The sequence below is a fragment of the Prionailurus bengalensis genome, chromosome B2 (genome assembly GCF_016509475.1).
Source record: "Prionailurus bengalensis isolate Pbe53 chromosome B2, Fcat_Pben_1.1_paternal_pri, whole genome shotgun sequence".
Lineage (NCBI taxonomy): Eukaryota > Metazoa > Chordata > Mammalia > Carnivora > Felidae > Prionailurus > Prionailurus bengalensis.
Genome location: NC_057349.1, coordinates 33,220,891 through 33,244,355, shown reverse-complemented (window position 1 = coordinate 33,244,355; position 23,465 = coordinate 33,220,891). Strand labels below are relative to the sequence as shown.

The following is a 23,465-nucleotide window of genomic DNA, read 5'->3' as shown; positions in this document are numbered from 1 at the left end:
AAATATTCTTTTACATATAAACAACTAACATTTTCTTAGTCTCACATAAGGTATAAATAAAAGCATATTTAGAAACTATTTTTGGCAACGCCTGGGTGGTTCAGTCAGTTAAGCGTCTGACTCTTGATTTTGGCTCAGGTCATGAGCTCATGGTTCAAGGGTTTGGGCCCTGAGTCGGGTTCCATGCTGGCAGTGCAGGGCCTGTTTTGAGATTCTCTCTCTTTGCCCCTCCCCTGCTCTCTCCTTCAAAATAACTAAATAAACTTAAAAAAAACCAAAACAACCAAACTATTTTTGTTAATCTAACACATAAAACTTAAGTAAAAACAGTGAAGCATATCATTAAGACCTAGCCCCTACTTCCAATCAGACTGCTGTCCCCAAACCCTCCTTATCCAGAACTCAGGAGCCACCCTTGATGTCCTTCAAGGAAGCTAAGAGAAAGAACTGTGTCCTTTATCTGCACCCCCTGCACCCAATATCTAGCACAGTGCCTGACACATAGTTGGCATCTAATAAGTACCTGCTGATAAAGCACACACTCTCAGCCAGCCTGGACAGCCACTGGCACTGTGGCTGGGAACAGGGCTCCAGGGAGGCCAGCTTGTGCCTTTTTGACTGTTACTCCTAGTGAGACAGTTCCCAAGTCAACGTATTCCACCCACTCACAGGGTAATGAGTCCCACAGGCTTACTATCACCTGGGTAAAGCGAGTGGTTTCCTAAGTTTCTGCATCTGTGTTTTACTTTGTTACGCTAGGATTTAGGAACAAGGCTGTGACTGGCCTATGTAGTCCTTTGGTGATTTCACAGCTGTCAATCACACACTCAGCTCAGGATTCCTTTCCTTGAACATGGAGCCCTCACCTTTGTAGATTTGATTGTTTCTAACCAACCTCACCTCAGATTTATGAAGTCGTGTTTCCTTTAATAGCTCAACACTGAAGAAATATAGACACAATTGCCACAGGACATAAAACGTAGCAAATGATGCAATGACCCAAGTAATGCCAGAGCCTACAAACACCTGGAAATATATTTTAATTAATCCAACTAGGAAGCATTGTCTAAGTTAAATCCAGTAAAGAGCATAGCCACAAACTTGGTAGGGGTACACAATGCTCCCCAAATGCAGGTGGCATTTTCCACAAGCCATGTTAAGACCCAGTAAATGCTGCTTTGTGTAATCACTGACCAAAGGAATTGCGGGTGTTAACACCACTGGTGACTTCAAATAAAACACCTCATTAGTGGACCTGTCTCCCAGGAATGGGGTCTGAATAGGCAGCAAATTCCAGCCTGCTCAGGTCCATCCTAGCAAGGAACCCCTTCCAGGGCACAGAGAGACGTTAACGCATCTCAGCACGAGGGCCAATAAGCTTGTGCTTCATTGAGATCGGTCTCCTTTTCCATCCTCAAGGGCCTGGGACATTTTACATTGAAATCTTTGTCAGCAGTGAAACAAATGCGTCCACCACTAAGCTCTGGCCTTAGAAATTGGCAGTTTTCCAGTCATTGCCCAGGATGAATAAAGGCCAAATCTAATTGAACCTTCAGGAGGAATTTAGCACAGAGAAACAGCATTATCTGAACTGGAGCATGGCCAGATCTCTGGGTTAATACCCCAACAGGGGAGGACTCATCAAGGACCTTATTTCTAGATCAGCAGCAATATTTCTGATTTTTAAAAAATAGACTTCAAGAAATTTTCGCTTTAGCCAAATCAATTCCACCAGCATTCATATAAGTCAGAGATGCTAACTAACTCTTCTGCTCTATTGAATAAGTGCCTATAAAGCCTGTAATGGCTTGAAACACATGGACCCCGCTAAGGATTTGTTTAGTTACGCATTCACTCTACCGCAGCAAGTCCTTCTGGAGACCTACGGGGACAGATGGAGCTACCTGGGCAGAAGCTGATATTTTCACCAAAATATCCCATATCTGGTTTGGTTCTTTCCTCTTCCCAGTCTAATTTAAAGGATTAAGGGCCAAGAATGGACCAAACCTATTTTTGTTCTTGACTTATATATATGCTACTTGAAAGTAGAAAGTGTTGTAATACTGTGACATTTCCAAGGGGGCTTCTCTTTTCAATATTTTTTTATAAATGTTAATTCTTTTATGTATAAGAGGGCAGGCAGTAAATGGAGTTAGCTTAAACTTACACTGGCATTTAAATGTCAAATACAACCCTCCCTTTCCAAATCAGAATGTTTTAGTAAAACATTTTCAACTTAAAAAAAATTAAGGGGAGGGGCCTAATCCATCAAATTGAGAAATCCACAAAACATTAGCAATAAACCTCTCCTGAAATCCATAAACTTCTATGCTCTCATTTGTGAAGCAAAATTATACCACATATTTTCTAGAATCCTTCAGTTATGGTGCATAAGGGCTATTATATGTTACTAGAGAATGAAAAAGAAAATCAAATTCAAAATTTAAGGGTGAGATGGAGAAGGACTTAATTATTATATTTCCCTCAAGAAGAAAAAGAACGATATCTATGCCCGAGCATGGCAAGGTCTTTAGCAATTCAAACCTTCAGCTCTTTGGAGTGAACACGGCATTTTAAGGACTCAGGACCTCCAACATCTGAGATCCTTGACCACTGGCTCACATTTCTAAGTGCCCATTCTGGGAAGGGAAACCTGAGGGCTTGCAGAAATGAACCGTTATTACTACCCTTGAAATGTCTCTAACCTGATTAGGGAGACAAACCATGCACAAAAAAACAAGATCAGCAATGCCCATAGTGCCAATCACTGAGTAGGGCTCAGGATTGAGGAGTCGGGGCTGAGGAGTCCACAGCCAAAGGGGGGCCGCCTCTGTAATCGTGAGGTGTTGGCAGGAAGGTCTGCAGCAGGGACTGGACCCTCTGGTCCCCACCACTCACCAGCCTAACTCCTTCAATCCAAATGGGGCCTGTCCCTAACCCTCCCTGCCCCACCCCAGAGTACTATATGCTTCTTTGAGAGCACTTATCTTTGTGAAATATTTTTTGTTTGTACTTGTTTACTATCTGTCTCTCCGTTTAGACTGTAAGTCCCTCAAAAGCTGGATGTTTGTTTACTGTGTCCCTTCCATACACCCAGCACCTAGCTCAATGTTTGCCATACAATGGGCTCTCGATAATGTGTTGAATGAATGACCGAGCAAGTCTTTAAGGATGGGTGGAATTTCAACAAAAAGAAATCAAGAAAGCCATGCCAACAGGAAAAAAGGTATAAACCAAAGTGTAGAGGAAAATCGTGGGTAAAGAAATTGCCTGGAGCCAGACAAAATAAGAGTAGAAGACAGGAGAGAAAGCCAGGTATAGAAGCTGACCCTGGGGCCATTCTCTGGAGACCCAGGAGCTCTAGGCCAAAGAATGTAAACTCTGTACTGGAGCCATAAGGGACCAAAGGTAGTTTTTAGTCAGGGGAGGTAATACAAAATATTTCAGATCATGAAAAAGCAGCCACAAGTAAGAAGGACTAGAGGAGAAACCCAAAGGTAAGCAGGAGAATATTTGAGGAGGTAGCTACTGAGGTGATACTGGGGAGGGGGGTGGGAATGGAAGAGGAGAGGCTGTGGGAAGAAACATGGTGACTGACACAGGAGGGAAGAAGAGGAAGACTTCAGAGTCAAGGGCAAGTGAGGGCTTGAGACACTCAAAAAAATTTTTTTAATGTTTCTTTATTTTTGAAGGAGAGAGAGATAGGGTGCAAATGAAGGGGGGGGGAGAGAGAGAGAGAGAGAGAGAGAGAGAGAGAGAGAGAGAGAGAGAATCTGAAGCAGGCTACAAGCTCTGAGCTGTCAGCACAGAGCCCAATGTGGGGCTTGAACTCATGAGCCATGAGATCATGACCTGATCCAAAGTTAGATGCTTAATCTACTGAGCCACCCAGGCACCCTGGGCTTGAGACACTCTTTACGGGGACTGGCTAGGGGTCATTTATACAAAATAGGCTCTCCCAGTCCCCATCTATCCTACTGATTTTAACTGAAAAATTGGCATAAAAGCATCTTTACTTGCAAATTAAGGGCAGGGTGAATCTTGTACCTGCTAAACAATGCCTAAGAAAGGCTCAGGGATCCAGAGCAGAATGATTCTGGCTGGTACGTGGACAGCAGTCACAGGCATTGTTCTGTAAGGGGGTGCAGGAAAGACCTACGTTGATTCTGCCAAAAAGCAACAGGGGAGAGGCTCAGCTGCGTCTCCCAGGCAGGAGGCACAGGCAGAAGCTTCCCAGGGCAACATGCAGCTCTCAGTCCCTTCAGAGAACAGCTTTCCGTAAGGCCTCCTGATAGGGGTGTAGGGGCTCTGGAGGGGTCATGCATACAGTCCTTGATTTGGGCTCACTGACAGATTCATCCCTTTAATTTTTCAGGAGACTAAGGAGGCAATCACAATCCTTGATGAAGCATTATCAGGAGCCATGTGGCAAGTAAAATCTCATCATGCCGTATAATGCAATCTGTAATGATGTCATATGACTTCAGGAGGACTTGGTGACCTGGATGCATCAACGGCCAGGACAGATGCAGTTGGAAAACAAGTCATCTGAGGAAAAGGAGAAGAACTGGGGTGCCTGCAGTGAAACACGAAGGTTTGAGGGCAGGAGGACAGAACCGCAGATTTAAAATGTTTTGTTTTGTTTTGAATATTTATTTATTTCTGAGAGAGACACAGAGCACAAGTGGGGGAAGGGGAGATAGAGAGAGGGAGACACAGAATCTGAAGCAGGCTCCAGGCTCCGAGCTGTTAGCACAGAGCCCAACACGGGGTTTGAACCCACAAACTGTAACATCATGACCTGAGCGAAGTAGAACGCTTAACCTACTGAGCCAGCCAGGCACCCCCAGAACTGCAGCTTTAAATATGGGAATGACTGTTTAGCAGGACAGTGTGCATGACCCTCAAGGTAGAACCAGAATTGAGGAGGTGGAAGTCACCGATCTGAGCTGGAAATGAGAAAGGATTTTCTGAGATTTCATACAAGCAATGGTGGACCGCAAAGGCAGTCACTTGGAAGTTTCCAGGAAGAAGCCAGAAATTCACTTTTAGAGAACATGGAAGTGACTGTCCATAATGCAGGTGGATGACATGGTGACTCAGATTTCTTCCCATTTCTTAATTTGAGAATTTGCCTGAAATCACCACAGTGCTCTGCAAGTCACACAAAGCAAAAACAAAAGCAGAAAAGAACCAAAACCTAACAGTTCTCCATCTGGGATGGTGAGAAGGGGAAGAAATCCTTTGGGCCTTAATAGTGAAAAGAAAAACTCATGCTTTCTCTTAGGAGTCCTTCTCTCAAATCATTTTCCTTTACATACAATGACACAATATTTTTCTGGAGTTAGGGGGAAATGTAAGACAGTGTTGTAATAAATTGGGTCGAAACAAGAGGAATTGAAAAGTAACTGTGAATTAATGTGAAAACAAAAATTCCATTTGCCTATATTCTAAATTCGATCTTACTAAGACTTAGAAGCTGTAGCTCCAACCAGTCTCCCTCATTTATCAACTCTAACACTTTAAGCAAGTCCTTTCAACTCTTAAAACTTCAGTTTCCTTACCTGGAAAACTGAATCCAATAGTGGGCTAGATGAAATAGTTGCTAAAAATCAGCAAGATGTATGATCTTGGCAATTTTTCGGATTTGACACCAAAAGCAAAGACAACAAACGCAAAAATAAACAAATGGGACTATATCAAACTAAAGAGCTTCTGCATAGTGAAGGAAACCATCAAGAAAACAGAAAGGCAGCCTAGGGAATGGGAGAAAATATTTGAAAACCGCATATCTGATAAGGAGTTGATGTCCAAAATATACAAGGAACTCCTACAACTCAATAGCAAAAGACAAAAGCAAAAAACCAAAATCAAAACCAAAACCAAAATCAAAACAACTCAATCTAAAATGGGCAAAAGATGTGAAGAGACATTTTTCCAAAGACACACAAATGGCCAATAGGTACATGAGCAGATACTCAACATCATTCATCATCAGGGAAATGCAAGTCAAAACCACAGTGAGTGCACCTGTAAGAATGGTTGTCATCAAAAGAGACCACAAGTGCTGGCGAGGATATGGAGAAAAGGGGATGCTGCCCACTGCTCATGGGGAGGTAAGCTGGCGCAGCCACTGTGGAAAACAGGACGGAGGTTCCTTAAGAAATTAAAAATAGCATTACCATATAATCCAGCAATTTCAGTTTTGGATTTATATCCAAAGGAAATAATATTCAATACAATATTCAATATATTATATCCAAAGGAATAATATTCAAAGAGATTTATGCATCCCCATGCTCACAGTGGCACTACTCACAGTAGCCAAAGTATGGAAATAAGTGTCAACAGGATGCTTATCACCCGTTATATACAAACAAATTCCAGAAGAAACAAAAACTTAGACCTGAAAAATAAAAGTCCTAAAAGAAAATAAGAAAATGATGATTTTCTTAATCTGAGTAGGGAGGGTCTTTTTAACTAGGACACAAAATCCAGAAGTCATTAAAGAAAAGACTGATTCAACTATACAAAATTTTAAATTTCTGCATGTTCATAAAAAATCCATTGGGGCACCTGGGTGGCTCAGGGCATGATCTCACGGTTCATGAGTTCAAGCCCCGCATCAGGCTCCGTGTGGGCAGCTCAGAGTCTGAAGCCTGCTTTGGATTCTGTGTCTCACTCTCGCGCCCGCGTGCGTGTGCGCGCGCGCGCATGCTCATACTCTCTCTCTCTCTCTCTCTCTCTCAAAAATATACATTAAAATTTTTTTTTAAATCCACAATGTTGTATATCAATAATATCTCAATAATAATTTTTAAAATCCCATCCAATAACAGGATGCCTGGGCGGCTCAATCAGTTAAGCGTCTGACTTCGGCTCAGGTCATGATCTCATGGTTTGTGGGTTCGAGCCCCACATCAGGCTCTGTGCTGACAGCTCAGAGCCTGGAACCTGCTTCGGGTTCTGTGTCTCCCTCTCTCTCTGCCCCTCCGCCGCTCATGCTCTGTCTCTCTCTGTCAAAAATAAATAAACATTAAAAATTTTTTGAAAACCATAAACAAAGCCAAAAGACAATTCATATTTATAGGTAAAGGGCTAATTTTTTCAAACATAAAGAGTTTCTACAAATTCAAAGAAAGAGATAAAATCAACAACAAAAAAAAAAAAAAAGAAAAAGAAAGGAAGGAAGGAAGGAATAGAGGGATGAAAAAGCAAAGGAATAAGTACAACCCAGAAAAGTTTTTTAAACATATGAAATGATGCTGACCTCACACATAATAAAAGAGACACCTACTTGAAAACTTTATCAAGATAACATTACCTATATATTAACCACAAAGAGATTAAAAAGCCGACCACCCCCCCCTCACATCGGTGAGGTGTGAAGAAACAGGCTCTCTTCAGATGTTGTGAGTGTAAGAGTAATTTTAATATGCATAAACCCTTAACACAGCTGTTTATCCTCCAGAAATTTATCTTAAAATGACTTTGTGTAAGGATATGAATTGCAGTATTATTTATGTACATATTTTAAAACTTTTATTTATTTACTTTTAATTAATTAATTAATTAATTAATTTTTGAGAAAGAGAGAGAATCCCACAAGGGGCAGAGAGAGAGAGAGAGAGAGAGAGAGAGAGAAAGAGAGGGAGAGAGAATTCCAAGCAGGCTCTGCACTGTCAGCTCAGATCACAACCCAAGCTGAAGTGGGCTTAACCCACTGAGCCACCCAGGCGCCCTGCAGTATTATTTATAATTAGGAAAAACTTAGTAACATCCAAAATATCCATGTAGACAAAAGTTTTAAAATAAATGATTAAGTATAACCATACTGTGGAATACTATGAAATACAAAAGAGAAAAGGAAACACTACGTACTTAATTAGATGATTTTCTTTTTTTTTTTTTTTTTTTTTTAATTTTTTTTTTTTTCAACGTTTATTTATTTTTGGGACAGAGAGAGACAGAGCATGAACGGGGGAGGGGCAGAGAGAGAGGGAGACACAGAATCGGAAACAGGCTCCAGGCTCCGAGCCATCAGCCCAGAGCCTGACGCGGGGCTCGAACTCACGGACCGTGAGATCGTGACCTGGCTGAAGTCAGACGCTTAACCAACTGTGCCACCCAGGCGCCCCGTTAATTAGATGATTTTCAAAAATACATTATCAAACGAAAAAAGCAAGGCTCAGAGCAGTGTGTAGAATATGGCACCTCTTGTCTTACGAAGAAAAACACTTAACATGTTTCAAATGCTTATGAATGCACCAAATACTTCTAGAAGGATACTCAAAAACTCAGGAAAGGAACTGGGTGTCTGGAGGACAGAGAGGGAGGCATTACAAAATTATATATTCTTTGGTACCTTTTAAATTTCAGCCATATAATACTGGATGTTATAACTTTAAAAAAAAATCCCCAGTGTATAAAAATTCCATTTCCAGGGTTGGCTTTGCCTGAACATCTACATGCAGTTAGATATGAAGACTGTTTAAGACAGCTATTCCCTCCCAGAGCACAGGTCAACACCTTGGAAACGTTCTGGTAACTCCTACCCTTGAAGCGCACTCCTCTGCCACCACATCCCAGCTTCCTTGGTGTTCCCTCCTATCCTCTGGGTCAGCAAAGAGGGCTCAGCCAGCCCCTGGAGATAAACTTCTCCAGCGTCATCCACCCTAGGAGTGTCAGTGAGGGAAGCTATTCCCTGGCAGCAAAATCCAGGACTGCCTAACAGAGACAAGGCACTCCCAAGGGTTCTGGGGCAGCTCTGCTGAAAATAACTAGTTCCAAAGTAGAAAGGAACCGGAACATTTACACAAACCACACCACTTCAACGGAGTTTACGATGGCTTCCTGGTTGTTTAAATCAGGACAGGCAAGAACAGACTGCCAGACAAATTGTCATTTGTAGGCCCCTAGTGAGCTTAGGCAGTTTTCCACCTGTCCAGACAAATAAACATGCTGCCGTGAGTTATGGACAGGTGGGCCCTGTGGTGCCGGAGACTGGGTCATTAGAACGCGTGAGGAAGACGGAACAAGATGCCTGAGAAAGACTGCTCAGCATCTCCGCCCGGCCCACAATCTCCGGGCCACAAACATTCTTCTTACCCACTGGCTACTCCCCTGGAGGAATCAAAAGGGAACATCTATGGGAAAAAGCAGGACAAAGAGAAGTGAAGGAACCCTAGGCAAAGAGGGCAGCCATCCACAAAAACAAAGAGCTGCAATCAGAGAGCACACCTTTGAGGGTGCTGGTGCAACACTGGGGTACAGGAAAGAGCTCTGTGTTGCAGGTGAGGTCCAGATTAATTGCTTTCCTACAGTCTTCTATAATAGAAAAGCCTGTCCCTCACTTTCTGGCCAGGTAATTACTTAGCTGCCACTCTGACCACACAGCACATCTCTAAACAAATTAAACTTCTCGGAGGCCTATTCATTTCATGGAGGCAAAAACACAGAAATATCGTTGTCCTGTGAGAACAGACTGAAGCCAGCTTGTTTTGCTATACTTCACGGGGCTCTGTGTGAGCCACAGATGATGAGGGCTAAAGCAGCCAGCAGGTCAGATGGGCAGGAGCACGGCCAGACCAGACAGAGGCATTGCAATGCCTGGCATCTTGACCCGAACCAGACCCAAGCCCGCATGCACTACCCATTCACTAATCAGGCAGCCACAGTCCCTGGACAAGGCTAACAGAGGCATCCTCCACCTCCAGCCGGACATGCCAGAGGTAATATAATTCACCATCTGGAATAACACAGAACCCACACCCACACATACACACCTACGTGCACATATGCTCATAAAGATGACCTACATACCTGGTGTCTATGAAGCTCCCTCTACACCAACCTCCCTAATCCACCCTGGATCAGAGAATGTTTGAGGCCACCAGCATCTCCCTCTCTAACTGGTAGCAATTATCTGTCTGGAACCTGTGGGCTTGACTACCAAGAAGAAGCATTTCAGATTCATCAGGCCTTCAGCCTTTAAGAAGTCTTTCAGGGCATCGGCACCATTTCTTAGTTCCAAAAACGATGGTGCTGATACTCAGACTCACCTGCCCTGACCCCTTGACTACCTAGTCATCTGTACTTCTCGCACAGGATTTCTGTATTCGAGATTCCTGGCCATCAGCTGGTCTAAATAATTTTCAATTTCCTTCTCCTTGCTTTATAATCCTGGTTTTTAGATTTTATTTCTGCTTTCAGCATGTGACGCACCCATGGAATGGATTTCCTAAGACAGTGTCCTAGAACCCAATCTCTCTTTCACCACGCACTCAATGATCCTTGCCCAGGATGACAACAAGGACAATGATCAAGTTTGGGAAATTCTTACAGATTCAGATTTCATTTGATAGCTTAAGGAATACACGTATGTACATAGGCTTCTATGTGTACACATATAAGAAGTCACTCAACACAAATTAATGGGGAAAAAAAGGCAGAGGGGAAAAAAAAAACAAAATGAAAAAAGAAGCAGGTGGCAAGAGTGGCTAAAAAGAAAGCGAAAGGAAGTTAAGTAAAAGTCAGGTAGTAAGATATATTTGTAAGACAATGTAAGTGTAGAATGGAATCTCAAATTTGTCTGACAGGAGAAATTAATCACTAACAGAAAGCAGCTTGACAGCTCAACTCATGCCTGGCCCCACCCCTCCTTGTCCGAGGGCCCCTCCCCCGCAGCCTCACCCCCATCTCGTTCTATCCTTCCTCTTAGCTTTATTCTTCTCATTAGCACTCTTATCACCAACTAGCATACTACAATTTTACTTACTGTCTTCTCTTCCCCACCTCCCCCCCCCCCAGCTTTCTAGAATGTCAGTTACAGAGGGAGAAGGGATTTTGTCTATTTTGTTCATTGCTCACCCCCAGTGCTTAGACTAGTACCTGCAGCTTAGCAGGTATTCAACAAATTAGTTGAATGGATGGAAACTTCTCATAAAAATACACTTCAATTATGTATTATTGTTGATTATATGAAAATACCTCTACTTGATTCTCAAACACAACTGCTGAGAATATAAGATTTACTATTTCCTAAATTATACAAAATAGTCTGTATCCAACTGATGCCATTACTAGAAAAAAAAGAAGGAAGAGCAGAAGCAAAGTATATAAAGAATGTCCCAGAAAATGTTTCTGTGATTCTCAGCATTTGTATGCACTGGCATAAAGATCAAATTCTTCTCATATATTCACCGACATTCACTGTCAGCTAAGCTTTTGGTCTGATGTTTAAAACAACAAAACATGGGGCGCCTGGGTGGCTCAGTCAGTTGCGCATCTGACTTGTGATTTCAGCTCAGGTCATGAACTCAATGGTTTGTGGGTTCGAGCCCTGCCGTCAGGCTCTGCACAGACAGTGAGGAGCCTGTCTGGGGTCCTCTCTCTCCCTCTCTCTCTCCAACTCCCCTGTTTGTGCCCTCTCTCTTTTAAAATAAATAAATAAACTTTAAATTAAAAAAAAATTAAAAAACCAAGCATAAGGAAACAAAAATGAGGAAAGAGGGGGAATTCTCATCTTCTGGCAATTTCACAAATAACCACAAATCCCTACCTGGTCCTTGATGGTGCTGTCCTGAAGGGGGTAAATACAACCAGAATGTTTATGAAAGGACAGGGGGCGGACAGCGTGGCTCGGTGGCGGATGGGGAAAGAAGTGAGCTAACACTACAGGCAGTAAAATGCTGTGTAGAATAGAAACATGAGTTAACACTGGCACAGCTGTTAAAAAAGAGAAAAGAAAAATCCTTCAGGTGGAGAAAGCTGGGGAAAGGCCTCTCCTTGATGCCACCAGGAAGAATAAAGAATGAAAAGGAACGGTACATGAGGAAAGTAAGGAGGAAGAAAGTAAAAGACTGGAAAGGGCATAGATGAACAGGGAAGAAAGAACAGAGGGGAAACAAGGAGATTAAAAAAAAAAAAAAAGAAGAAAAGAAACAGGAGTAAAAAGGTAGGAAACGCAGGGAGGGAGAAAGCTGGAGAGGAGAGGAGAGCATGGAAATGAGGACAGAGCAGATAAAAGCCAGGCCTCCCCAGACTCCTGTGCTAAATGAAGTGGCAGCCACAGGGAGAGGCGCCCTTCCAGGCCAGGTGCCAGCCGACCCACCCTTCCCGGCAAGCTGTCCACTAGGAGGCATGATGTCACCAAGAGCTGTTTGGGGTGGGGGTGGGGGGTTGGGCACACCAGTCCTCTCCTCACTAACTGCAGAGCCAGGACTAACTCTGGCTTACTCACACCGCTATGTATGGTGTGGCCATGGAAATGCCCATATATGTATTTTCAAATCTGGGCTAACAAAAATCACTTGAATTTATCAGACAGAAAGGCAAAACTATTGATTCAGGACCGCCTAAAAAATAAGTGAGATTATTTTTAATATTACGAAAAAAAAAAACCAAAAAAAAGCTCTCAATCATACCAGACCACTTAAGACCAAGGCAAATTCCGAGGTTCTAGGATAAAAGTTGTGACTCCTGTGTGCACCAGGAAGCAACTTAGACACTCCAGGCTCCAATCTGTCCCCAGAGGTAGGAGTATCACATTCTTGTCTAGAGTGGGCTGGCTAGGCTCAGCAAAAAGACTATACAGCATGCTTGTTTACATACTAAAGAACAATACAAACTGCAGACTCCGGGTGTGGAGGAAAGTTTAGCCACAGTCAGCAGAAACTCAAGCTCAAATCTCTTTATTTTATATCTAAGTCCTTTTTCTCCTAGCACACCCAACTCTCAAGGGTTAAAAGCAACCACAGCCTCTGTGGAGTTGAACCAATCAGCTTGTCTCTTGATGACATCATGCCTCCAACTGGACAGTTTGCCGGGAAGGGTGGGGCGGGCCAGGGACCCGGCCTGGAAGGGCGCCCTCCCTGCTCCTGCCCCTTTTCTCACCGAGGGATCCGAGAGCCAAGGGTCCCCTCTGCTACCATTTCAGATGAAACCAGGCCATTCCCCAAATCCCTGGCCAGAAATTATTCTCAGTTTGTACAAAATGTATACAAAGCACGTTGTCCCTGCTCTTTACCCGTTTCCCACTTGTTTAATATTTATGAACGCTGATTACAAAACACACATTTATCACTTAAGCCTTCAGCCAAGTTTTAAATTACTCAAATGTTTATGCTAAGTAGACAAGCAGCCTTCTGTGGTTTTCTCTTTCATAAACTTCAATCCCACTCAAAGGCAGGTATGTGAGAGACCTATCTGACCCCAAAGACTATACACATTCAAGCCACAATCTGACCAGAAAGTTATTTTTGTTCTTCTTGCGAGGTCTTTATTTCAGACGTTAATTGCTGCCGCTGCTGCGGTGTGCACTCGTGGGTGCAGAGGATGTGCGCCGAGCAGAGACAGAGGATGGAAATACATCTAGGAGACGGTGATTCTGGGGCACACAGCTGAAACGCTGACGACACACGCCACAGCTCTATGGAAAGAACGGGCTTCTTCCCTACAGTTGGAGGTGGGACAGGCTTCAAGTTAGATGATGCATTTCTCCTGTTTCCCAGCACCTTGAATATCCACACCTTCTAGCTCATCTGCAAATGAAGATTAATTTACAATTTACATGCACGAGCCATGTTTACTGCTCCAGCACACAGCCATCTATATTTGCTTACGCTTGATAGAAATAGTGCTTAAAAATGTTGGTATCACTCAGGGTCCTCTCAGGAAAAAGACGGCACATTCAAACGGGGCGACCAAAGGAGCTTAATAAAGGGACTATTATTATTATTTTTAAAATATTTATTTATTTGAGAGAGAGAGAGTGAGTGGGGGAGGGGCTAAGAAAGAGAGGGGGAGAGAGAGAATCCCAAGCAGGCTCTATGGTGACAGTGTGGGCCGAGCGGCTCGATCTCATAAACCTTATAAGCTGTGAGATCATGGACTGAGGGGCTCGATCTCGCAAACCTGAGATCATGACCTGAGCTGAAACCAAGAGTCAGAAGGTTAACTGACTGAGCCACCCAGGTGCCCCAATGAAGGGATGGGGTAGAGTAGGGAGAGAGTATAACAGAGAGAGAAGGCAACAAGAGAAGAGAGAAACAAGGGAGAGAGTGAATCACAGCCAGGAGTCTCAGGTTGGAAGCGTGAAGGGGAGGAACTAGTTATCAGAACCCAGAGACAGCAGCTTTGGGGAAAGGTCCCTCGGGGGACAGCTGGTCTTCAGTAGGAGGACACAGCCAACCCAAGATTTCTTTGGCCTGGTGATGCAGTCCATACAGATCCACCTTCTGGGGCACACAGGCAGGTGGAGAAGGGTAGGGAACATCCCCGAAGGGCAGATGGAAGGTACCCTGCACAGTGTCTAACAACGGGAGAATAGTTGAAGCAACAGCCAACACACCAGCCCTGTGATATAGCCACGTAACAGAATACTATGCCTCTCAGAATTCAGATCTGAATCTGGATCTTACAGACACTGCCATGGTAAGATACCCACAAAATGCAGTAATTAGGTAAGAAAAACAAATTATAAATCAGTAAATATATTAAGACCCCAAATCTGGATATACATCAAATGTTAACAGAGGTTAACAACATGTAGAGAGATGTAGGTGATTTTCCCATTCCTGACCTATATTTTAAATGTTTTGTTTATGTATAGCTTTTCAGTTAAACTTTTATTACACCCCTATTCTATCGGGCATCGTTAAGATAACAACGAGAGCTTTGACTTTTAACTGGTAAATGGAGAAAGTATCTACTGAAGCTTGGATTTAGATCTCCTCTGAGGCTGAGCTCTTTTAAAAAGCAAACTCTATTATTTTTCGTTACTGAAAATCTAACCGAAAATAGGGAGAATGCTAGTGTCATAATGAACACCATCTCAGGGGTCTACCTGAACCAGGCTAACTTTTGGAAGTCCTCTTGTTCTGGGTAATCAGCAAGGGCTGCACTAGGCACCTGAAAGGAGCAGTCTGTATCTGGAAAAAGTGACTCTCAATCTATCGGCTGTACAGGTTTCCCAGCTATGGAACATCAGCCCCAATAACCAACCAACCAGCCACTGCTGGCCATTATGTAAAAGAATACATTTGAAAAATAAATAGTAGAGAGGGCTGCCGATTTCTCCCCCACTTCTCTTCTCTTCTCCTCTCAGGGAGTTGGCAGAAAGGCTCATTAACTTCTTAAAGAACAATGGAGGGCTACAGCCCTACTTTTCCAGGCTGGGCCGACTCTTCTGTCTCTGGGGTGGGCCAGAGTCACGCAGCAGGTCACGGGGTGAGGGGCTTGAACTCCACTGCTTCCTGGTCACTCTGCCAGCACCAGACAACCCCCCTCCCCCCCCCCCAAAAGTTCTGCTTTTCTTAAGTTCTGAAGACACTCTGGGCCTCAGTTCCCATTCTCCAAAGCTTTAAGCACAATAATAATACAAATATCTATCATTCGCTCAATATTTTATGCATCTAGAAACTGTGCTAGGCACTTACACATCTAACCGGTAAAAACGCCTCTGAAACACAGATTTGACTGCCTCTGTTTCACAAATACCAGTAACAACACTGAGGATTCCTGAGGCCACTCATGCAACAAGGTGGAGTTGATGGTGGAGTGGGGGCTCAAAGCTGGGTCTGCTGGCTCTGGAGCCTGAGCCCTGTGTATTACCCTGTACCGCCTTCTTAGAAGCAGCCTGGCAGACTCACCCACAACCCCATCTGTGCTGGGATCACTGCCGCCTGGGCCCCACAGTGAGCTGAGTTGGACCCACGCTCCTTCAAAACAGCTTTCCCCACCTCCAGGGGATCTAATGATGAACCAGAAAAAAAAAAAAAAATCAAGCACAAGATACGGTAAAGCAGCCTTCAGGCACTGGTCAGGGGTAGAGTGGGGAGCAGTCATTAACTAATGCCCTGTTCCAGGAAAGTCTGCCAAAGCCTTGTGTGTAGGGCCAACCACTGGGGGAAACACTTCTGAAGTTTCTCTTTAGCTAGAGATATCCACAAAAACCAAGTATAATATGACTCAAAAACAATGAAGGATTTCGCATGAAGGGCCCTGTTAATATTCACTCGTGGTCTTCTGAATTCTTTCCAATGAGACCTCAGTTGCCTTAGTTTTTCAAATTTGAAGTGTAACGCTGCTTCTGGTGATTCAGTCACATCACGGACTAGCCCAGGACACCTAGACCTCAAACAGTCCCTGGGTTCACTGCACCTACGTGCAATCTCTACCTGCAACGGAAATGTTAGCATATGAACCTCCTCTCACTAAGGTGCCAAGAGACAACTAGTGTGCTACCCCGAAGGGCCAACTTCAATTAAAAGCTAGGCGGTGCTTCAGTGATTTCATGTCTCTTCTCCAGGAGGAAATGGTGGAGCTCGTAGGACTGCCTGGCAATGCCGCGTGGTAACAGAGCACGGATATCCTGTGGCGAATCACCCAGCATGATCTACCTCTTGGCTGGAAGAGGTATGCTCAGGAGATGAGGCCAAAAAGAAGAGGTAATTGGTTAGACTGGTAAAGCTGTCTTCCAGCCCATTTGAAGGATTCTGAGACATTGCCTTCATTTCAAATCAAAATACTCACTTTTCAGCCTCATGTTCAGGCCCCTCCCACTATCTGGTCCCAATCTCACTCCCTCATTTCTTTTTCTTTTTTTTTCTAAGATTTTATTTTTTTTACTTTGTTAAAAAAAATTTTTTTTAACATTCATTTATTTTTGAGAGAGAGACTTAGCGCAAGTGGGGGAGGGGCAGAGAGAGAAGGAGACACAGAATCTGAAGCAGGCTCTAGGCTCCGAGCTGTCAGCACAGAGCCCCATGCAGGGCTCGAACTCACAGACCGCGAGATCATGACCTGAGCTGAAATTGGACGCTCAACCCACTGAGCCACTCAGGAGCCCCATAAGGTTTTATTTTTTAAGTAATCTCTATACCCAATGTGGGGCTTGAATCCACCACCCCGAGATCAAGAGCCTCATGCTTTTCTGGATGATCCAGCCAGGTGCCCCTCTACCCTTATTTCTTATGCTCCCCTATACAAATTCTACACTCTATAGAAACGAAATGACCTAAGCTTTCCCAGCTCTACACCTTTGCTCATGCTATTCTCTTCTCCAAGGCCCCTTTCTTCATTCTTCTAGCTTCAACCTGGTTTTCACCAAAACACTTGGCTCTTTAATTCCACTCCCCTTCTACCCTTTCTCACCTCTTGTCTCCACCCTCCCCACCTCCACTGATATTTATTCTCCATGGGCCCCTCCTGCCATTTCAGAGCACACTGGATTTACCTTTTCTTTTCTTTTTTTTTAATAAATTAAAAAAAATTTTTTTTTAATGTTTATTTATTTTTGAGAGAGAGAGACAGAGCACAAGCCAGGGAGGGGCAGAGAGAGAGGGAGACACAGAATCTGAAGCAGGCTCCAGGCTCCAAGCTGTCAGCACAGAGCCCAGCTTGGGGCTTGAACTCATGAACTCCGAGATCATGACCTGAGCAGAAGTCAGCCACTTAACTGACTGAGCCACCCAGGCGCCCCTTTTATAATTTTTTAAAAATGTTTATTTTATTTTTTGAGAGACAGAGAGTGAGCGGGGGGGAGGGGCAGAAAGAGAGGGAGACACAGAATCAGAAGCAGGCTCCAGGCTCCGAGCTGTCAGCACAGAGCCCAACAAGGGGCTCGAACCCACAAACCGTGAGATCATGACTTGAGCCGATGTCAAACCCTTAACCAACCGAGCCACCCAGGCGCCCTGGACTTATCTTACTCTTAAACTGCCTAACCCTATACTTGACTGTAAATGAGTAAAAGACAAAGGCAGAGCACACATTCCTACAAACACACAAACTCTGTGTGTCATCTCCCATGGGCCAGGGAGCTCTCTCACTCAAACTGATTTTCCTCAAGTGGCCTAGCATCTAGTACGGGCTCACCAAATCTTGGTTTATGAACCAGTGAAAACTTTCTACTGCACAGGATACCTCAGCCCGACTACCCCAAACCTCATCTTATCTGGAGAGAAGAGTGCAGTAGGAATTGCCTCCGCCCTGTTCCCACACCGGGAATGGGATTCACTCTGGTTTACATAACTTTGCAGCTGCAACGTGAACAGACTTGGGTAGGGCATTTAGTGTACAGATTGCTCAAATGGATGTGTCAGCTGCACTGTTCCCCTCCTCTCAGAGAGCTAAATTCATCTCTTGAACATGTTCCTGGGAGATAGAGCCAGTCCCCTTCAAAGGCAGCTTCCTCTCAGCAAGAAGCCTGCAAGGGTAGCACTTTCACATTCTCTGGGTGTTTACCAATCTTTGAGAAACACATTCTTCTGCCCAGTAAGATATGTCACAGGTCACCGAAAAATATTCGGGTACATATTTCTAGCTACTCTATAACAATGGTTACGAAAGGAACCTGGGCCTCAGACTCCAAATGTTTTCTCCTCACTAATCTCTCTTTGTTTTTGGAACCACCTAGCCCTCTGCCTCATCAACCCGGGAATGTGGGACGGGCAGAATGCTTCTGCTGGGAGAGGCGTTTGGTCTGCAGGGGAAAGCAGTGAGAATAATCACAGAGGAGCAGAGAACAGAAAAGCCCCACTCTGGTCCCCTTTCAGCAGGGTCTCCCAACGCTCACCCCCTCATCCCCTCCTGGCTAAACCCTGGATCTTCACTCTTCCTCCTGAAGACTCACACAAAGTTCTCTAGCTGTTCTTAAGCATCTTTAGGGTGAGCACGACTCCCTCAATGGTGGCTGATGGGATCCAAATATTTCCAAACAGCATGTCATTTCTAGGAACTGCCTCTCCCTCGGACCTGCTCTGCCTGGGGCCTCCACCCTCCAGTTTACCCGTGAATGGACCTTTCCTTTGCCATCTGGGCAAGAAGATCCCCTGCCCTGGCAACGTGGGGCCTGCCTCCTCACAGCTGCCAGAAACACTCTGGTCGTAGCGCGAAGGAACCAGGGCAATCCTGGCCCATACGTCCTGGTCCCGGGAGTCGGCGCACAGGGGAGCCGTGGTGGGCTGTGGCTCCCTGTGACGTCACATGGCCTTACCTCATCCCACTCCGAGGCGAAGGAGGGCGACTTCTCCAGCCTCTTCTTCCCGATGCTGCAGTTGGACAAGGACTCGCTCCGGCTCCCCATTGTAGCGTCCTCCGTGGGTGAGCAGGTCAGGAGATCAGAGTCAGACTTGGACAAGCTGCGGCTGAGTTTGAGTTCAGCTTTGGGTTTGCTGGTGGGAGGGGCTCGGCTTCTAGCCCCACTCCGGTCTCTTTCTTCCTCGGCACCACCAGGGTGTTGAGATGCCGTGTGAGTCAAAGTTTCGGGGTGCGATTGGCTGTTGGTGGTGGGCAGGCCAGCTGGGTAACCCACTCTCTTACTCTGGTCCAGGACACTGGGCGGGGAGGCTCCAGGAGCGTGCACACCCGTCTCCTCCAGCTGCATGCTGGCCTCGTGACAGGCGCCCTGTGCGGGGGACCCTTCTGGATGGCTCTGGCCAGTGGCAGAGAGCAGCTGGAAAGGGTCCTGCCCCACCTCACACACCGGGGAGGAGCCGTGGAGGAGACCTGAGAACTGCTCTGGGACCTGCCCGTCCTGCCCCTCCGCAGAGTCCTGGCTCCGGCTGCTGCTGCTCCGCCTGTGGTCTTGGAGTGGACGGAGAGACAGAGAAATAAAAAATTAAACGTGGCAAAAATCAACAAAGTTCCAATGCAGCGAGCGTACGGCAGAGCTGAGGAATTCAAAAACAGGGAAAGAGGGAAGCTGGATGGGCTGGAGAGAGGACAGAGGGAAAGAAGAGAGGGGAAGGAAGAAAACAGTTTCGTATTGTTCTTAATGTTCAATTTGTACCCAAAGTCGGAGCATTTATGAAATTCCAAACACTGCCCTGATTAATGCTATCTGGCAGCCCTCCCTGTTGCTAGGTCTCTGTTAACATTAACGACCAGACCTTGCTATATAAGGCTAACAGTGCTGACTATATCCTACAGAAAGGACACGAGTAAGGGACAGAGAGCAAACACGGAGTAAAAGTGAGAAAGAAAGAGAGAGAGAGTGCCAGCGAGCAGGCGAGACTCACTCCTGGAACATCTGATACATTTCCATAAAGGCCAAAGTGTTATTTAGAGCCGCCCGCCCTCCCTTCCTCTGGCAAGCAGCAACAGAGGGGGAAAAAAAACGGAGGTCATGATCTACAACCTGCAACTTCTGGAATTCTTTAAGGCAACATGCAAAACAAAACAGCAGAGAAGTAACTGCTTCCTTCCTCACAGGGGGCTGTTCAGGGTTCCACGCCTCATCCTTCCTTCCTCAGGGCGCAGACTTTTCTGGTTTTTTTTTTTTTTTTTTTTTTGAGAATGTGCACATCTCACTCCTTCCAAAGCCTCCCAGCTGCTCCTATTTGTTTAAGTTTAACCTCAGTTGATCCACTGAAAACAAAACGGTCTAATTTGTCAATGCCAAGAGATATTTGCAGCTCTCTCAAGACCTCCCCAACATCCCCAAAATCTGACACTACTAGCTCAGGAGGCCAACTACTACTGTATACTCACCCAAGATATCAAATGCCTCTGCCCTGAAGTGGCATAAATAATTGACCAAATCAGAGTCCCACGCCAGGATCACACTGGGGCACCCAAGGGGCTCGCCCTGTGTGAACTCTCACCCATTAGGGATTTTCACCCACATCAGCAGCCCTGTGCCCAGTACTAGCTCACATTCCTAAGCTAATATTCAACGTTATCTGCTCCGTAAGTGGAATCTACGGGACAGATACCAAATGATTCCGTAGTCTGCCCAAAGCTCCCAAGTACTGTTCGCGAGATCAGAGAATCTTAGAACTTGAAGGGGCAAGGTCAAATATTTTTACAGATGAGAAATCCAAGGCCCTCGGGTGGTTTTGTCCAAGGTGGTGGGGGAGAAGACTTTAACCTAGGCTTTTCTGATCACCTGGCTCTGGTTCTGGCTATGCTGTTCTCTAGCTGTGTGGCCTTGGCACTGATCTCATCCTGCTGGGCTTCAGTATCTAAAATAAGTAGGATGGACTGCCTGGTCCTTAAAAATCCTTTTTATGCAACAACGGTGATGACAATCCAAGTCTCCACCATGCTCTGATGGCAAACTTCTCCTCCTCAGGGGCTGCTGCAGATCCCTGCCTGGGTGCCTCTCCTGCTACTGCCTGCATAGCACCGACGCTCCTTCACCAGCCTGCCTGTAGCCCAAGGCCCCTTCTTGAAGCTCAGTTCCACAACTGAACAGTGTCATCAGGTGAGGAGGGGAGTTTATAAACATGATGCACTAAAACAGAGTCTTCACCGGCAATGCCAAGTGTCCCGCAATGCTGGCTCTTCCAACGCAGCCTTTAAGGAGGGGTCCCAACAACCAGTTCTCATAATGAGCCCATTGCCCTGAGGTCTGAGTAGGGACATGGTTCCATTCACCCCACTTTCTCCAGAAGAATGGTTCAGTCTCCACAGTCTGTTCAGCTTTTGGCAAGCCTGCGGAAGCTTCAAGGGGGCAGCCAATTAGTTCCACTTTATGGCTCCGATTACTTATCCATAGGAGCCCAGAAGTATGAACTTTGGCATCTCCTTCCTCTACACTTGACTGCTTCAGGATTTTCACACCCCTAACTCACAAACTCTATATCCCAAAGGTCAGGTCCAGAGCACTGAACAACTTGAATCTCTTCTCTAGGGAAGAAGAAATGCTGCATATGTAAGAGTTCCATCCAGCTTAACTTAGCCCCAGGAAGCCATGACTTTAGGGCTATGAATTCCACATATGACAACTGGAAGCATGAACAAGGCTGCCCCGTAGTGTTGTGCAGTGGGGCCAGAGAAGACGACACGCAACCACCTTATGGGGGTTCAAACCAACAGCACTTCCTAGAAGAGGCCGATGGGGAGAGTCAAAATTGCTACCTCTGGGACCCTACCCTAGTGGCCAATTTCCTACAGATTCCGGCCCAAGGTGCAATGTTCCTCTGACTGCATTTGAATACAAAAGAGGACTTTGGTAACAGGAACACAGGCTTCTATTCCTTTGTATCAGCATCTAGCTCCTTATTTAACAATATTTTGGGGAGGGAGGGGAGTTCAATGACAAAGGGAAACCAGAGTCCAGAACGGGGAGTTAGCCTGGCTCACACTGCCTGGGTGGACCTCAGAACCCAGGCTGCAGAGAATGTTCTGTCGCTGTGGGAGCTGACAATGAAGGCTCTGTCTAACAGCCACCCATTCATGCTAGCCATCAATGAAGAAAGAGAGACAGATGCCAAGAGCTCAATACCAGACAGATGCCGGGGGAAGGAAGTGGGCAGAAAGAAGGAATGGAAACTTATGGAAGGAGGAAATATGTGAAGAGGAAGAATTTCTGAGGGTCATAATCCCATTAGAGAAAATACAATCTACCAATACTTTATGGGGTATAAGAAATCACAGAAAGGGATTCTTATAATTACATGACTTACCCAGGCAATTCCCTAGGAAAGACACCTTGGTATTTGAAAAGCTTGTCAAGATCTAAGACCTTCAGGATCTTAATAAGCCCCATAAAAAACTATATCCAAGGATAAGCTAGATTTCCTGGCAAAATCAACAGGTAGGAAAAGAACTACTCAGAGGTCCTTTCCTTCTGTAAAGTCAGGATAATATTGGGTCTCTTAGGGCATTAATATAATGTGTTAATATAATGTTAATATAAGGCACTGATCATGAGCCAGAGAGTGAGCAAATTACTTAACTTCTCTGTGCCCAGTATTCTCACCTATAATTTTGGAATCATAATAGTACGTACTTCCTAGGATTGTTGTGAGAATTATACATGTAAAGCACCCAGCACCACATTTGGCACATGCCAGCCCTCAATAGATATTAACAATTCTTATTATTCTCTGCACAGGATCCATTACAACACATTTTGCTCACAGATGAGACCAATAACTTGTCTGTTCCTCATAGGTTTGTGCAAAAGCTCACCAAAGACAGCGTACGTGACACATACAAACATCCATTGCCTTCATCATCCTTACAACTCTCGACAGCAGAAGGAAGGGACAGAAGGTAATAGAGCAAGAAGGGCTGAAGTGAGATACAGGCCCCAGAACTGTGGCTGTAACCACCCATTCCATCAATAAGCACATGCAAAATGTTTGTCTTCATGGGCCACCCAAGAGATAAAAAAGATGAAGACACTGAGTGTGCTCAACGGGCTTACCAGCTACCCAAAGAAACTAGCATATGCACAAGTGACTAGAATTCCAGACGAAAATTAATAGATGAATAAACCAAATGCACAGTGAGCAGAAAGGAAAGTGTGATTGTTTTCAGCCAGAAGGATTCTCAGAAGATGTAGCTTTTGAGCAGGGCCTTGAAGGAGAAATAAGGTCTTGATAGGCTTAAAGTTTAGTGGAAATACATTAGAAAAAGCAGAGACAGGAACCTCGGTGCCTGGGCACTCACAGACTTTCAGACTCGCAGAAGAGAATCCTCAGGCCTTAGGCTTTCCCTGACTGGGAATCACT

The 23,465-nt window shown here is 45.1% G+C and overlaps 1 protein-coding gene across 7 annotated transcripts in view; it reads right to left on the bottom strand.

Annotated features, from left to right (window-relative positions):
• ANKS1A (ankyrin repeat and sterile alpha motif domain containing 1A) overlaps positions 1-23,465 on the bottom strand; it is a 179,888-nt gene that overhangs the window by 52,816 nt on the left and 103,607 nt on the right. For all 7 annotated transcript variants that reach the window (XM_043591219.1, XM_043591222.1, XM_043591218.1 and 4 more), the window contains one exon: positions 18,998-19,587. In XM_043591219.1, coding sequence (XP_043447154.1) covers positions 18,998-19,587 — 590 coding nt within the window. The remainder of the gene's footprint in view (positions 1-18,997; positions 19,588-23,465) is intronic.